General features: G+C 35.0%; 1 protein-coding gene across 3 annotated transcripts in view; it reads right to left on the bottom strand.

The window, feature by feature from the left end:
* LOC113045242 (homer protein homolog 3-like) overlaps positions 1–11,499 on the bottom strand; it is an 18,303-nt gene extending 6,804 nt beyond the window's left edge. The window contains exons 1-6 of one of the 3 annotated variants that reach the window (XM_026205476.1): positions 11,029–11,494; positions 10,274–10,323; positions 4,154–4,310; positions 1,701–1,832; positions 1,226–1,333; positions 351–359 (exon numbers count right to left, since the gene is read on the bottom strand). In XM_026205476.1, coding sequence (XP_026061261.1) covers positions 351–359; positions 1,226–1,333; positions 1,701–1,832; positions 4,154–4,310; positions 10,274–10,296 — 429 coding nt within the window. In that variant the 5' untranslated portion in view covers positions 10,297–10,323; positions 11,029–11,494. Of the gene's footprint in view, positions 1–350; positions 360–1,225; positions 1,334–1,700; positions 1,833–4,153; positions 4,311–10,273; positions 10,324–11,028 lie in introns of all 3 variants that reach the window. The other 2 variants (XM_026205478.1, XM_026205477.1) reach the window with 2 other exon arrangements.
* Positions 11,500–13,629: the final 2,130 nt, after the last annotated feature.

Here is a 13,629-nt window from a genome sequence, read left to right on the forward strand (position 1 = left end):
TATAAAACATGAAATAATTACAGTACAAATTCACCACAATTAGCAGAATTCTATCATTGCAAATAAACCAGCTTTCAGTTGTGATTGTTAACCATTATTTCCACTTGGTCATTTACTGCATCATTCACAGCCAGGTGTGAAATATGATTGGTTTCTGGTGAAGGTCTCGTGTGAAAGTGACCTGGTTTAGTTCCTGCAGTGGCAGATGATGCTCCAGGGCTGATTGTGGAGTGGTGTGTGTGTGTGTGTGTGTGATGAAGCACAAACCCCCTTTACTACATCCACAGCAGCGGTTTATATTCCCACATGACTCTGAATCACACGTGTGCAGGAGAGAGTGTCATACTCACCTGAGAGAACTGAAGGCATCCCGATTGAAAGCAGTGAGAGAAAACCATGAGAGATATAATCAGTCCCATCATTTTACATGCTGCACACACACTTCTACAAATCTACCTGTCATCTTTTAGACAAGGAACGTGTTGTGTCAAGCAAAAAGATTCAAAAACTAAATCAAAGTCAGAATGTTCTAGTGGTTTAGAGTAAATGTAACTCTAATGTATCATTGCTTTAATGCTTATAAACAGAACTTAATATATACAAAAGATGCAATCTTTTAATAATCACAAAATATTTGTTTCATACCTATTACAGTGAAACCCTGAAAACATGAGATTAAAATCAATGTTATCAAAACTGCAGATTGCAGAAAAATAAAAGACATTAAAAAATGACAAACTTGAATGCCTGTTAAATTCTCTCAGTCAGTGTGTTTGCAGCTCTTGAATTGTCTCGTTCTCAGGAAACAGGAAGACTAAACTATGGTTTGTATGAATGAGTAACTCTTAAATCTCTGACGACAGTCCAAATCAAGCCTAAAATCCCTGATTTCAGGCCTCACTCTGGATTATAAACAAACTGAGTGTGAATGCAACATTGTTTAAAGGGTTAGTTCACCCAAAAAATGAAAACTACCCCATGTTTCCTCAGCCTCAAGTCATCCCTTCTTCTTTCAGACAAATCCAATCAGAGTTACAGTCAAAAAGTTGTCAAATAAAGCATTTTTGTAAAAAACAAAATCCATATTTATAACAATATAAACAGTTTTGGTAACTTCCTCTATGCAACGGCAGATGACGCAGGACATAGGCACAGTAGTGCTTGCACAACCTGTTCAAGTGTTGTATATGAATACATACTGTATGCTAAATAACTGATGTCACACCTGAGGTGCTGCGATGCTGAGAGCCGCGGTGCTCAGCTCCATCTTGTCCTGTGATTTCTCTCTGGCCAGACGCGCAGCTTCCTTCACCTCTTTAAAACGCTCCGCAAACTGCAACAACAACACACAGTGCTGTATTACAGAAGAGATGATGCAACTACATTATGTTTGTTTTTTCCACCTTCTTAATTTTATCTGAAGCATTTGCATTCATGTGCTTGCACAGAGACAATGCATTGTGTAATTTCTCAATAAATGCCATTAAAAAGGTCACACATCATGACTTTTCTCGTGTTTAAGTGATATGAAAGGGTCCCCAGTGCATCAATCCAACCCAGGAAATGTGAAAAAGAACAAACATATACATTTTTTATTTAGCCTTTCGTTGCAAGCCAGTGAAAAAAAGCCAAATCAGATTTGACAGAAATATAACAAGAAGAGATCTCGTTTAAAGAGATTTGTGTCCTGATGTTCACACCTGGTGCAGCTGCTGCTCCGTGGCGAACCCGAGGCCATAGACAGTGTTCGCTCTGCTGTCCGCCCACTGACCGAACTTCTGAGACGTCTTCGTGAACGTCATGTTGTGGCTGATTATGCTGTTGATGATCGCCTGACAAAAGAGAGGACATCAATCTCAGAAAATTCTCAATAAGCACCCATTTAAAAGAACACAAAACCAGAATATTAATTGTGAAACAATTAAATAGTTGACGGTACCCATTGACTTCCATGGTAGGAGAAAAGTCAATGGCTACCATCAACTGTTTGGTTACCACCATTCTTTAAAATAGCGTTTTTTTTTTTTGTGTTTAACAGAAGAAAGAAACTCCTCCGGATTTGGAACAACATGAAAGTGAGTAAAACATGATAACTTACATTTTTGGATGGACTGTCCCTTTAAGTTAAAGTAAAGAAATCATAAAATCATGAAACGCTTACACAACATGTGCAAGAATACCTGAAAGGTACTGTAAACATTATTTATGCAAGTTTATGCAAACTGCTGTTATTATGTTGTGCTGTTTGGGACAGTATTTGAAGATGAGTGTATATAAAGAAGTTAGAAGGTGTTTATATAATCATATTGCAGTTTTACAGCTGCACTGGACTCGTGACAGTGAGGTCATCCTGAATCCCAATGTGGGTCAGTTCGAGGTGTTGGATGAAGCCGAGACTCTCCAGTAATCCAACAACAACTGAGATTTACAGAACAATCTGCTCCATTCATGAGACGCTGATATCATAGTGCGAGAAGATGAAGACGAAACGGGCAACAGATCAGAGATGTGTTTGTTTACGGGAAAAATACACAGAGGGATTTCTGAAAATCATGTGACACTGAAGACTAGAGTAATGATGCTGAAAGTTCACAGAAATAAATTACATTTTATAATACATTCATCGATAAAGCAGCTATTTGAAATTGTAATAATATTCAACAATATTAGTGTATTTTTCATCAGACTAAAGGAAACTCTGGATCATATTCATGAGTATCAAGATACAAAACAGCTCTATATTCCTTAGCCAAACAAATGCCTGGGACATGATTGAGCATCTTTTCATTTTCAGACTCACTGAGAAGTTTCTGCTTCTGATAAACATCCAAATAACACAGCCATGAACCACACTGCATTCACAGAGCAATATTAAAAAAGCTAAACATTTGGAATGTGTGTGTGTGTGTGTTCCAGAGTGTGTGTGTGTTCATCATTCAATCAATCAGAAGTTTGTTCAGAAACACTGCTGCTCAAAAGTTTGGGGAATTTATTAATAAAGGATGCATTGAATTGATCAGAAGTGACAGCAAAAAGATTTATAATGTTACAAAAGATTTCGATTTTAAATTAAAAGCTGTTCTTTTGAACTTTCTGTGCATCAAAGTATCATGTAAAATAAAATACAATTCTATGTTTATGGAACTGTGAGATAAAGTTTCAATGACCTTTTTTGTGTGTGTGTCAGAAACAAGCCTCTATATGAACCTGAACAGCACATAAAAGCAAAACAAGGTCTGTGCAACATGAGAACAGTAGCACATGCACTGAATAATGATGACACACATTTAGAAAATGAGCAATAAACCACCAAAGCACATTAAGTGCAATACAGTTTCACACTATGCAATGCACTCCATTAAATTTCCATTTCAAGTGTGAATAGAAATTAACTGACATCACCTACATCCTTCCACTAGACTCAATAATTATTCTAAAAAGTTTCAAACGTCAAAATAATATTCCGCAGCATCATCACACTATTTTTATCATTTGCAAAGGATTATAGAACTGGACTGAGCAGAATAATAACTTCTGCAGAGCATTACATCTGAAACTGAATCTGTTTCAATGTTATTTAGTATCACTGAGATTCTATTAGTTTTTAATCATATCTTGATCATTTTGTATATTTTATATATAATAAATTATTTTCATAATTTATTTTCTCTCTCTCTCTCTCTCTCTCTCTCTCTCTATATATATATATATATATATATATAATTTAAATGAAAACGTACTAAATTCTTTTTTTTATTTTTATAAATTACATTTATTTTATTTTAAACGAACACTTTTTTATGGTTTTAATTTTAGTTAATTAAAATAACCCTGGTTTGTTTCAGAATTAATAACCTTTGCAACACTGACACTGTTACTGAATTATGACACTATTTTTTTGTATTAAAGCAGCTCTACACTGAATTTGTTTAATAGTTGATGCATTTTACAAAATCAGTGCTTATTAATTCATGTAAAGTTGCTCTGAAACAATTGGTATTGTAATTAAATAATAAAACAGGTCTCATACACTATATGCATAAATGTAAATGTTGCTAACTCTGTATCTGATTATTTTATTATAATGCAAGATAAAGAGAAGATTTCCGAAAGGCCAGATGGGAGCTGTAGAGCGCAGAAGCCGCTGGCTCACCTTGGTCCCGCCCACACTGATGATGCGGCAGGCGTGTCTGTTAGCATCGTAGAAGAAGGAGACGGTGACCGCGTGCTTGCTGGCCGGGATCCAGTTGCGTTTGGTGGCGGGATCGATCTGGAACACATGAGCTCGAGTGCTGAAGAAGGGCTGCTCCCTGCGACACACACACACACACACACACACACACACACACAGAAAACAACACGACAGAATTCAGCTCAGACTCAAACTCAGAAATCTGCCATTTAAAACCTACACCTGGAAATACACAAAGATTCAGAAATAATGATAAACACAAAAAAAACTTGATAATAAAAAGATACATTTCAGATTCCGCACTGTAGGCCTATTTATTTATTTTTAGTGTGAATTTGTGAATTCAGAAATGATATATTTTATTTATTTTTTATGATGCTGTGTGTGCGTACAAAAATGTGCCAATAAAAAATAAAAAAAAACAAATATATATATATATATATATATATATATATATATATATATATATATATATATATATATATATATATATTTGTTTTTGTTTTTTTTTAATTGGCACATTTTTCTACACACACACAGCATCATAAAAAATTTAATTAAATACATAGCTAATTCCTATTGAAAAAAAAGCATATCAAAACCAGTCCATTTATATTATATATAAATTTATTTAATATATAAACATAATATACTTTTCTTAAATAAATTAAATTTAAATTAAATTAAAAATTAAATTAAATACATAATACATGCATGCATTAAATACATGCATGTGTGTGTATACATACCATACACACTACACGCATATTATGTAAACAAAATTTTGGATGCGATTAATCGCAATTAATCGTTTGACAGCACTAGAAAAAACATTATTAAACATATAATATATTGCATATACAGCAGTTAAAAATTGACCAGATCATTGTGTGAAACAATCCGGAAGAGAATCTAGGATTTGATTTCAGAAAAGTAAAATAATCTAATGCAACGCATCAGGAGCAGGAAGAGCAGAAAGATGATCCTCTTCCTATCTTGCCCTTTCCAGAAATGAACACGGATATGACTATTAGCATCCACATCTCATCTGTCAGTCACATTAGGATCTGCTGCATCCGTGGCTCATAAATCTAACGTCTGCTGGCCGTTTCGCCCTCGGACTCCTCTGAGAATATGAACGATGTCTAAAAGCAGTGTTTGAGGTGTGTGTGTGTGTGTGTGACCACAGAAGAAGTTGAAACGGTCTTGGAGCTCATTTGAGGAAAGCCTTCATTATTCTCCCGTCAGCGTGTCATTTATTACAGAAGAGCCGTGAGTCACGAGTGAACGCTGATTTTATGATTGTATGAAATACACGCTGAGAGCAGACGTGAGGAATAGAGTCAGCACGAACCGATCCATTCAGCACCAGACTCAAAGCGTGAGCTCCTGCAGACGAACACGTCTTTCTCACGTCACAGGCCACTGAATCAAACTAAATATCACATATATCTGGCTATTTTGAGCATTGTTCTCCCCACTTACTTTTTCTCTTTTCAAAAACTTTTTGAGGGGGAATTTTGAGCAATAATGCTGTATAATAAAATGTAATTTTTAAATGTAACTCTTTTTTTGTTTGTTTATTTAGCACATTTACTAACAAATTTGCTACATTTTAAATGCAACAAAATCACCATCAGTCATAGAATTTTTTTTTCAACCAATTCAGTTCACAAAAAAAAATATATATATATATATTTTTAACTGTATTAATTTCTACATTAAATACAAAAAAATAACAAAATTGAAAGGAGTCTCTTCTGCTCACCAAGGTTGCATTTATTAGACCAAAAATACAGTAAAAATTTTGAAATATTACTACAATGTAAAACAGATGTTTTTTTTAACTCTGTTAAACTGTAATTTATTTCTGTGATGTGCAGCTGTATTTTCAGCATCATTCCTCCAGTCTTCAGTGTCACATGATCTTCAGAAATCAGTCTAATATGCTGATTTACTGCTTGAGAAACATTTCTGATTATTATTAATGTTGAAAACAGTCGTGCTGCACAATAATTTTGTGAAAACTGTTTTTCAGGATTCACGGATGAATAGAAAGTTCAAAAGAACAGCATTTATTAAATATAAATCTATCCATCTACCAATCTATCATTTTCATATATATAAAATGAATTCCAAAGCAAATGAAAAATAAAAAATGATTTAATACAACATATAGTAAAACCGTTTAGTTAATTAGTTCATTTTCGATCACTTAATTGCATTAAATTGTATCTATTATACATAACATCTGTCTGGATTTGTATTGATCAGGTTTTGAATCTTAATTAAAAACTCATTTTTTTATCATAATAAACCTCTCATTGTATATCATGAATATTGTTGCTCTTTGATTAATAGCTTTTTTCCAATATTGTAAGCTGCTTTGAATAAAAGCATTTAAATATCATAAAAAAGCACTTGTTTGAGAATTATTTGCATTTAAATATTCAACACTGAGGCTGGTGATTTTTAGCTAGATCACTGAAGTATCAGTCTATTGCTTCTGCTTGTCTACAGATGTTTCAACCCATAACCAACACACACACACACACACACACTCCAAACCAGCAGCTCACTTTCCTCGACTCAGACCTTCAATACGGTTTGCATCGCTTCAGCAAACGTGTTTCAGACTGAACAGACAGTTTCTTACACATTTCTGCTCATATAATCATAAACAAATGAATCTTGAGCATTATTAATTAATATTATTAATACACTATGCTACTGTTAATTTTTTTTGAGTCTAACATTTTTAAATACAGCTAATACTTTTATTCATTTAAATTGCATTAAATTAATCAAGTGAAAGACATTTAGAATGTTGCAAAAGATTTCTATTTCAAATAAATTGCTTTTCTACTCATCTGAGAATCCTGAAAAATAAAATCTGTCAACGTTTCCACAAAAATATTGTGCAGCACAACTGTGTTCAACATTGATAATAATCAGAAATGTTTTTTGAATCATTATTCTGATTTCTGAAAGATCGTGTGACACTGAAGACTGGAGGAATGATGCTGAAAATACAGCAATTATTTACATTTTAACATATTTACATGGAAAACCGTTCATTTTAATTATAATAATATTTTAAAATTTTCCTGTATTTGTAATCAAATAAATGCAGCCTTGATAAGCAGAAAGATATTTCTTTTAAAAATGTATGTTATAGGGGTGTCCATGGTTAACCGGTTAACCGATTAACCGTTAAAAATTGCGTAACCGAGTGAAACATTTTGCTCGGTTAAGTGACGTCAATGGCGTGCATTGAATTTAGTTGTAATACATTTTTGCACCACCAGAGACCGCCAGAGCGCTCCCAGATATTTGTAATGTCCACAAGAAGAAGTCATTTTCTAATATGAAGCGGGCAAAAAAAAGTACAGCGTTGGAGCACTTTAAAATTGAGAGCGACGGGGCAAAATGCAAGTATTGCAATACAGTGCTTAGATATTCTTCAAGTACCACCTCGTTGTTGTAATCTCAACAGCCAACACCTGGGCATCATTAGGCCGGTCAGGACACACTGGATGCGTGGCGATGGGCGAAAGCATCTCAGCTGCGTGGCGTGTCTGTTTTTAATTCGGCTCCCATGTTAACAGGTTAGAGCTTGCAGACTGCCTGCGTGAGACGCGCGGCTCAGGTGCGGTTCGACGCGTGCATGCTAGAAATAGAACCGACGCCTTGTTGGAAGCGTTTCCAGGCAAAATATAATAGGAAAATATGTTTGTCATTTTGTACACAAATACATATTAATTCATGACATTTTGATATTTGAAAGTCTATAGGTTGACATAAATTCAGATATAAATGTAATAAAAAAAAAATAATTATCGATTTTCAAATATTGTACCTGTCAAACATAGTCATAGCCTTAGCGAGGCGGCCGCGGAGCCTGCTTGTTACCTTCGCCTAAACACGGAAAGTTACATAACTATTACTAGAGCCTGTTCCTTTATAAGATAGCCAAAGGTCGGTGTATATTTGCTTTATACATTTTAGGCTTATTCTCAAATTCAGATTGTGTTAGTGGGCAAGATTATTAGGCAGTTTTAAAAGGACAATTTGACCGGAAAGATGAAATTTTGTCGGACATTTCTTTTTTTTTTTTCGGCCAATGTCCGGAAATTACCGGACAACGGAAACCCTGGCGCACACTATGGTTAACCGAGTATTAACCGATAAGGGCCTCGGTTAACGGTTAATGAAAAACTTGAAAACGTGCAGCCCTAGTATGTTACCAAACCCAAACTGTATAAACACGCTTCATCACCTCAATTCCTGTTGAACAGATTCAGTAAATATTCTGATTCACCTGACATCACATAATGCCAATAAAATGGTTCTAAATGCAACTTAATATTAACCTTGCAGCAATGTAACTGATTAGAAAAATAAATCAGTGTTAACCAGAAGTAACCTCGAAACACAAGTCTAACCGCCAAGAGAACTTTAGCTGTTCACTGTTATATTCTACACTGGTGTGTGTGTGTGTGTGTGTGTGTGTGTGTGTTTAGAGATCACTGAACCCTCAAGCTGTCCATTTGCATTTCAGCTCTAATTGCCTTTTTCCAGAACTGTTTATGCAACGAAGCAATTACTAGGAAACTAATCTTCTACTGCATCTTTCTTCTATACGTAGTATTTACAGAAAGACACTAAATCACTACATAATATTTCCCTGTGCTTAACGAGCATGGAGATATGATTTCATATACTGAAATTTAAAAGAGTTATTCGGAGATTTGGATTTGGAGAAATGTAAAATTGCATCAGTGTCTCATCAATGGATGCTCTGGAGTGAATGGGTGCCGTCAGAATGAGAGTCCAAACAGCTGATAAAAACATCACAATCCAGCATTAAGTTTATTTAACTAAGAAACAAATCCATCAAGATAGTTTTTTTTTACTTAAATATAATCCACAACCCATAATAATGCTCCCTCGAGTGAAAAAAGTCCATCTCATGTTGTCTCTCACATCAAAATCTTATTTGTTTAGAGATCTTTTGGACTTTTTTGGCTTGTGAACGGTGCTCAATCCGTGCAGATTTCTCTCCTGATTCAGACCAGAACACTTTTTCAGTGGAGGAAGCGTTATTATGCAATAGTATTTTAGTTAAATAAACTTAATGCTGGATGTGATTCATCTTTTGTCTTCTCCAGATGTTCACAGATGGACTGGAGTGCTGTGGATTATTGGGATGTTTTTATCAGACTCTCATTCTGACGGCACCCATTCACTGCAGAGCATCCATTGATGAGACACTGATGCAATGCTACATTTCTCCAAACCTGATGAAGAAACAAACTCATCTAGATCTTGAATACTCTGCAAATTTTCACAAATGTTCATTTTTGGTTGAACTATATTACTTTAAAACAAAGAGGGATCGTTTGAAGGACAATCCAGTTTGAATGTAGAACTTCGGCCAGGCGTATTCTGACCTGACAGCGTCACACCTTACTGAAATAATTAACTGCAGCATCACTACTTTAATGATTTAACCCCTTACAGGCCTCCTGAAGGCCAAAACAGCTTTATGATCATCCATAAAGCATCCAGCACACTGAGATAGACACAGAGCATATAACTGTACAGTCGTCATGGCAACTAAAAAAAGCACAATAATGCTGGCTGTTTCATAAACAATATCCCACAACCTTTTTTTCATGTTGTATGTCATTTCTACAAGGGATTAATACAGTAAGAGAAAAAAAAAATCTCCTTTCATCTATACAGTCATAATTCCTGCATAATGTGTCTCACTAAGAGCAGGATAAATGGGTCATCAGGTGCTCTGTCCATTTTACAAAGTGATTTTTATAAGTGCATTTGCAACAATCTGTATTATATAATGCACTATAAAAATAAAGAAGATTTATTAAATTATTCGTTTGATAAATTTACTAATTAAAAATAAGGGGCTGCCAGGAGATTCTTTCAAATTGTTGTTTAGCGATCATATTAAAAATGGATCAATGAATCAGATGTGGCCTAAATATCGGTGTATTTATTAAAAACGCCTCAGTCGAGGGTCTCAGGATCTGATAAAGACATTAAATCACGACTTACCTCTCTCTGTTCAACGAAAACATTCTTACTGGACAGATGAGGGTCTTTTTCTGCCATTAGAAATAAAAGAAAGAAAACATAAAAACATGAATCCACCCCACAGATACAGTTTAAATATGCTTTGGAAGTATTAAGAAAATTAATGGCATATTTAGGTCAAGGTTGTAGCTGATTGTTGTCTTCCTGAACATGAAATAATGTAATTAAGCAAAACCTTAAAATATATGATTAAATATAAATTATGCAAATAATAATTAAATATAGCTATTCATTGTTTTTATTAAATAATATGTGTTTATGCGTTTATTTATTGTTAATTATAAATAATTTTGAAATACAAAGAAATGTATTTGACAAACATGTCCGTGAACTTGATTGTCTACATCAAGATCTAGATGTTAAATGCATGCAAAGTGTGATTCTGGGCACCATGCACCTAAACCACCTTTTAGCTTTCTCAGGTCACTTTCAAAACGAGTTGGAAAAAACTGCATGTATAATGATCATTTGTATGCAATCGAATGCTGCTTGCATGCATTATAGCATATCTGTGACAAATACACACATTTACAACGAGTATCTCCACAGTTAAATAACTAAATATTCTCTTCGAAGCATATTAACAGTTTTCAGATAGCTTAATGACATCTTTATTGTAGCACACATGCAGTATTTAACTCTTTTTAAGTTCTGACTTCATTTTCGCTTTAGTTAACGTCTTTTAAGTTCTTATGAATGAGAACAGAGACTCTTACCCCATGTCGTGTAAACACACAGGATGTCAAACTCTTGTTCCTGTTCTGGAGCAACGGTTTACAGCCTGTATGATCTATAGGATCTATGGGTTCGGTAATCCGCGTCTGGAGTCTTTCTATACTGTGAACATGGCATATATGTGCATTCAGCCCGCGAATGCAACAGCAGCAGCAGCAGAAACTGGACGCGATGACCGGGTCAGCTCCTCTTTTCCCCGCGTTTGTCTTCGCTGTGGTTCAGTAAGAGCCCGGACTCGCGGGAAACCCGTCGGCTGTCACGCTCCGCGTTCTGATTCTTCCCGCAGCGACTTTGATGACGCGTCGCGACCGTTACTTTGTAACCACTTTGTCTTTGATGTCCCGCCGCTCTGTTCGCGAGCGCTGCCGCTGGCGGGGTTTTGAAGAGACTCGCGCGCGCCGTCCAGCGGACAGAAGCGGAGCTGCAGCATCATTGCGGCGCCTCTCGTCCTCTAGTGATTAGAGAGTGAAGATCCGTTCATCATTACAGACATTTGTGCTGCTGATGTAACCCTAAAGAGCCACTACAAACCTTCCTTTCTTACAAAGTCAACAGTTATCATACTGTTGCACATATTTTGATTTCAAAATGAAATTGGTTACATATGTTGAGAGATGTCAGCATTGAGATGTCATCACTGTATTTGGATTTTTTATTCTTTTATTGTGTTTTTTTGTTCTGTCGCTGTCATTATGTTGCACTGCAGAGCGTATGTCACGAAAACAAATTCCTCGTATGTATAAACATACCTGGCAATAAAGCATTGTTAGAAACACACACACACACATTTTTTTCTAACAATGGCCAATTAACTTTTTCACGACTTTTACTTTCTGTACATATCGTACAGTCCATTCTGAAAGTATACTTTTTTCAATTTTTGTTGTTGTAGCATGAAAAAAAAAGCATTCATTAATCTACACTCATAATGACAGAGTTTAAACTATTTTAGAAATGTCTTTAAATGTATTTAAAAAAACCTGCAATAATCACATTTTTACATAAGTATCATATTTAGATTCAGTACTTAGTTGAAGCACCTTGGACAGTAATTACAGCCTCAAATCTTTTTGGGTGTGATGCAACGAGCTTTGCACACCTGGATTTGGGGATTTCCTGACATTCTTCTTTGCAAATCCTCTCAAGCTCGCTCAGGTTGGATGGGGACCATCGGTGACAGCCATATTCAGGTCTCTCCAGAGATTTTCAATAGGGCTTAAGTCAGGGCTCTGGCAGGGCCACTCCAGGACATTCACAAGTGCGGTGCCTTGGCTGTTTGCCTTTGTTTGGGTCACTGTCATGTTGGAAGGTAAAGCACACTTTACTTTTGGAATGGTACTACTTTTGGGTTTCCTGTGATGCAAAGCAGCCTTTTCTTTATCATTACTCCAGTTTTCAATGTCACATGATCTTTTAGAGGTCATTACAATTTATGACTCATTTCTGATTATGATGAAAACAATTTTGCTGCTTCATGTTTTGAATGGAAATGGCTCGTTAAAGAAAGAAAAAGAGATATGTTCCTTTTCAAACCATGTCCAATCTATTCGTTTTACCACAGATGGACTTTAATCAATGTGTTGAAACATTCAGCTTAAGAGAAATAGAGTCACTGGAGATCAATTTCAATTATGTAAATGTGATTTCAGTGTTTTTCTTTTTAATAAATTTGGACACTTTTAAAAGTCTGTTTTCACTTTCTGATTATGAGGTATGGTGTGTAGATATATATACACATGTATATATTTTTTTAAAAACTATGTTTTTACTGTCTATGGTGTTATGGTAATTAAAAAAAGCTGATTTGCTGTGAACACAGTCACACACATGCTTACATATTAAATATATATTTTACCTTTCATTAGGTGTGTAACAGCAAGCAACATGGATTAGGAGCATGCCAGTGCAGTCAAATTCATTTTCAAAGTCCAATAATTAAGTCTGACTTTGTGTGAACTATAAGAAAAAAGCTAAATAACCATACAGCACAGTATGTTTTATGTGTGATTGATGAACACATGACCTCTATCACTAAAGAAGATGACACATTGAGTTTCTGCAATTAATACAAATTAATGTTACTTTGGAAAAAAGCAAGTTCTTACTGTATTTATAGGATTTAACATTCCTTTTTTATTAAGGATATACACATCATGAACAAGCGTCTTAAATCTAAACAGTCTTTCACATGCAATTGTCTTTTCACTCGAGACCACAGAAATCAGGTTGTGAAAAAGTCAATACATGAAGTGTGCTCCCTTGCTGTAATCTAGCATACAACAGGTTAAAAATGCAATGGAAGCTCGTTTCTGCCACAGGATGAAAAATTAAGGTAACATGACATCTCACAATCCACTTTTTCTTGCAATTCTGAGAAGAAAAAAAAAAAAGTCGGAATTGCAAGAGAAAAGCGAAAAAAATGAAAAACTTTTTTTTCTGTGGCAGGAAAAAAAAATAGCAAGATATAAACTCAGAATCCAGAGGAAAAAGTAAATACAATGCACAATGCATACTTGGAAGTGCAAGAAAAAGAGTTTTTCTTCAAATTTTACATAAAAATTCTTCAAAAATCTGAATTGCAA

The sequence above is a fragment of the Carassius auratus genome, chromosome 27 (genome assembly GCF_003368295.1).
Source record: "Carassius auratus strain Wakin chromosome 27, ASM336829v1, whole genome shotgun sequence".
Taxonomy (NCBI): domain Eukaryota; kingdom Metazoa; phylum Chordata; class Actinopteri; order Cypriniformes; family Cyprinidae; genus Carassius; species Carassius auratus.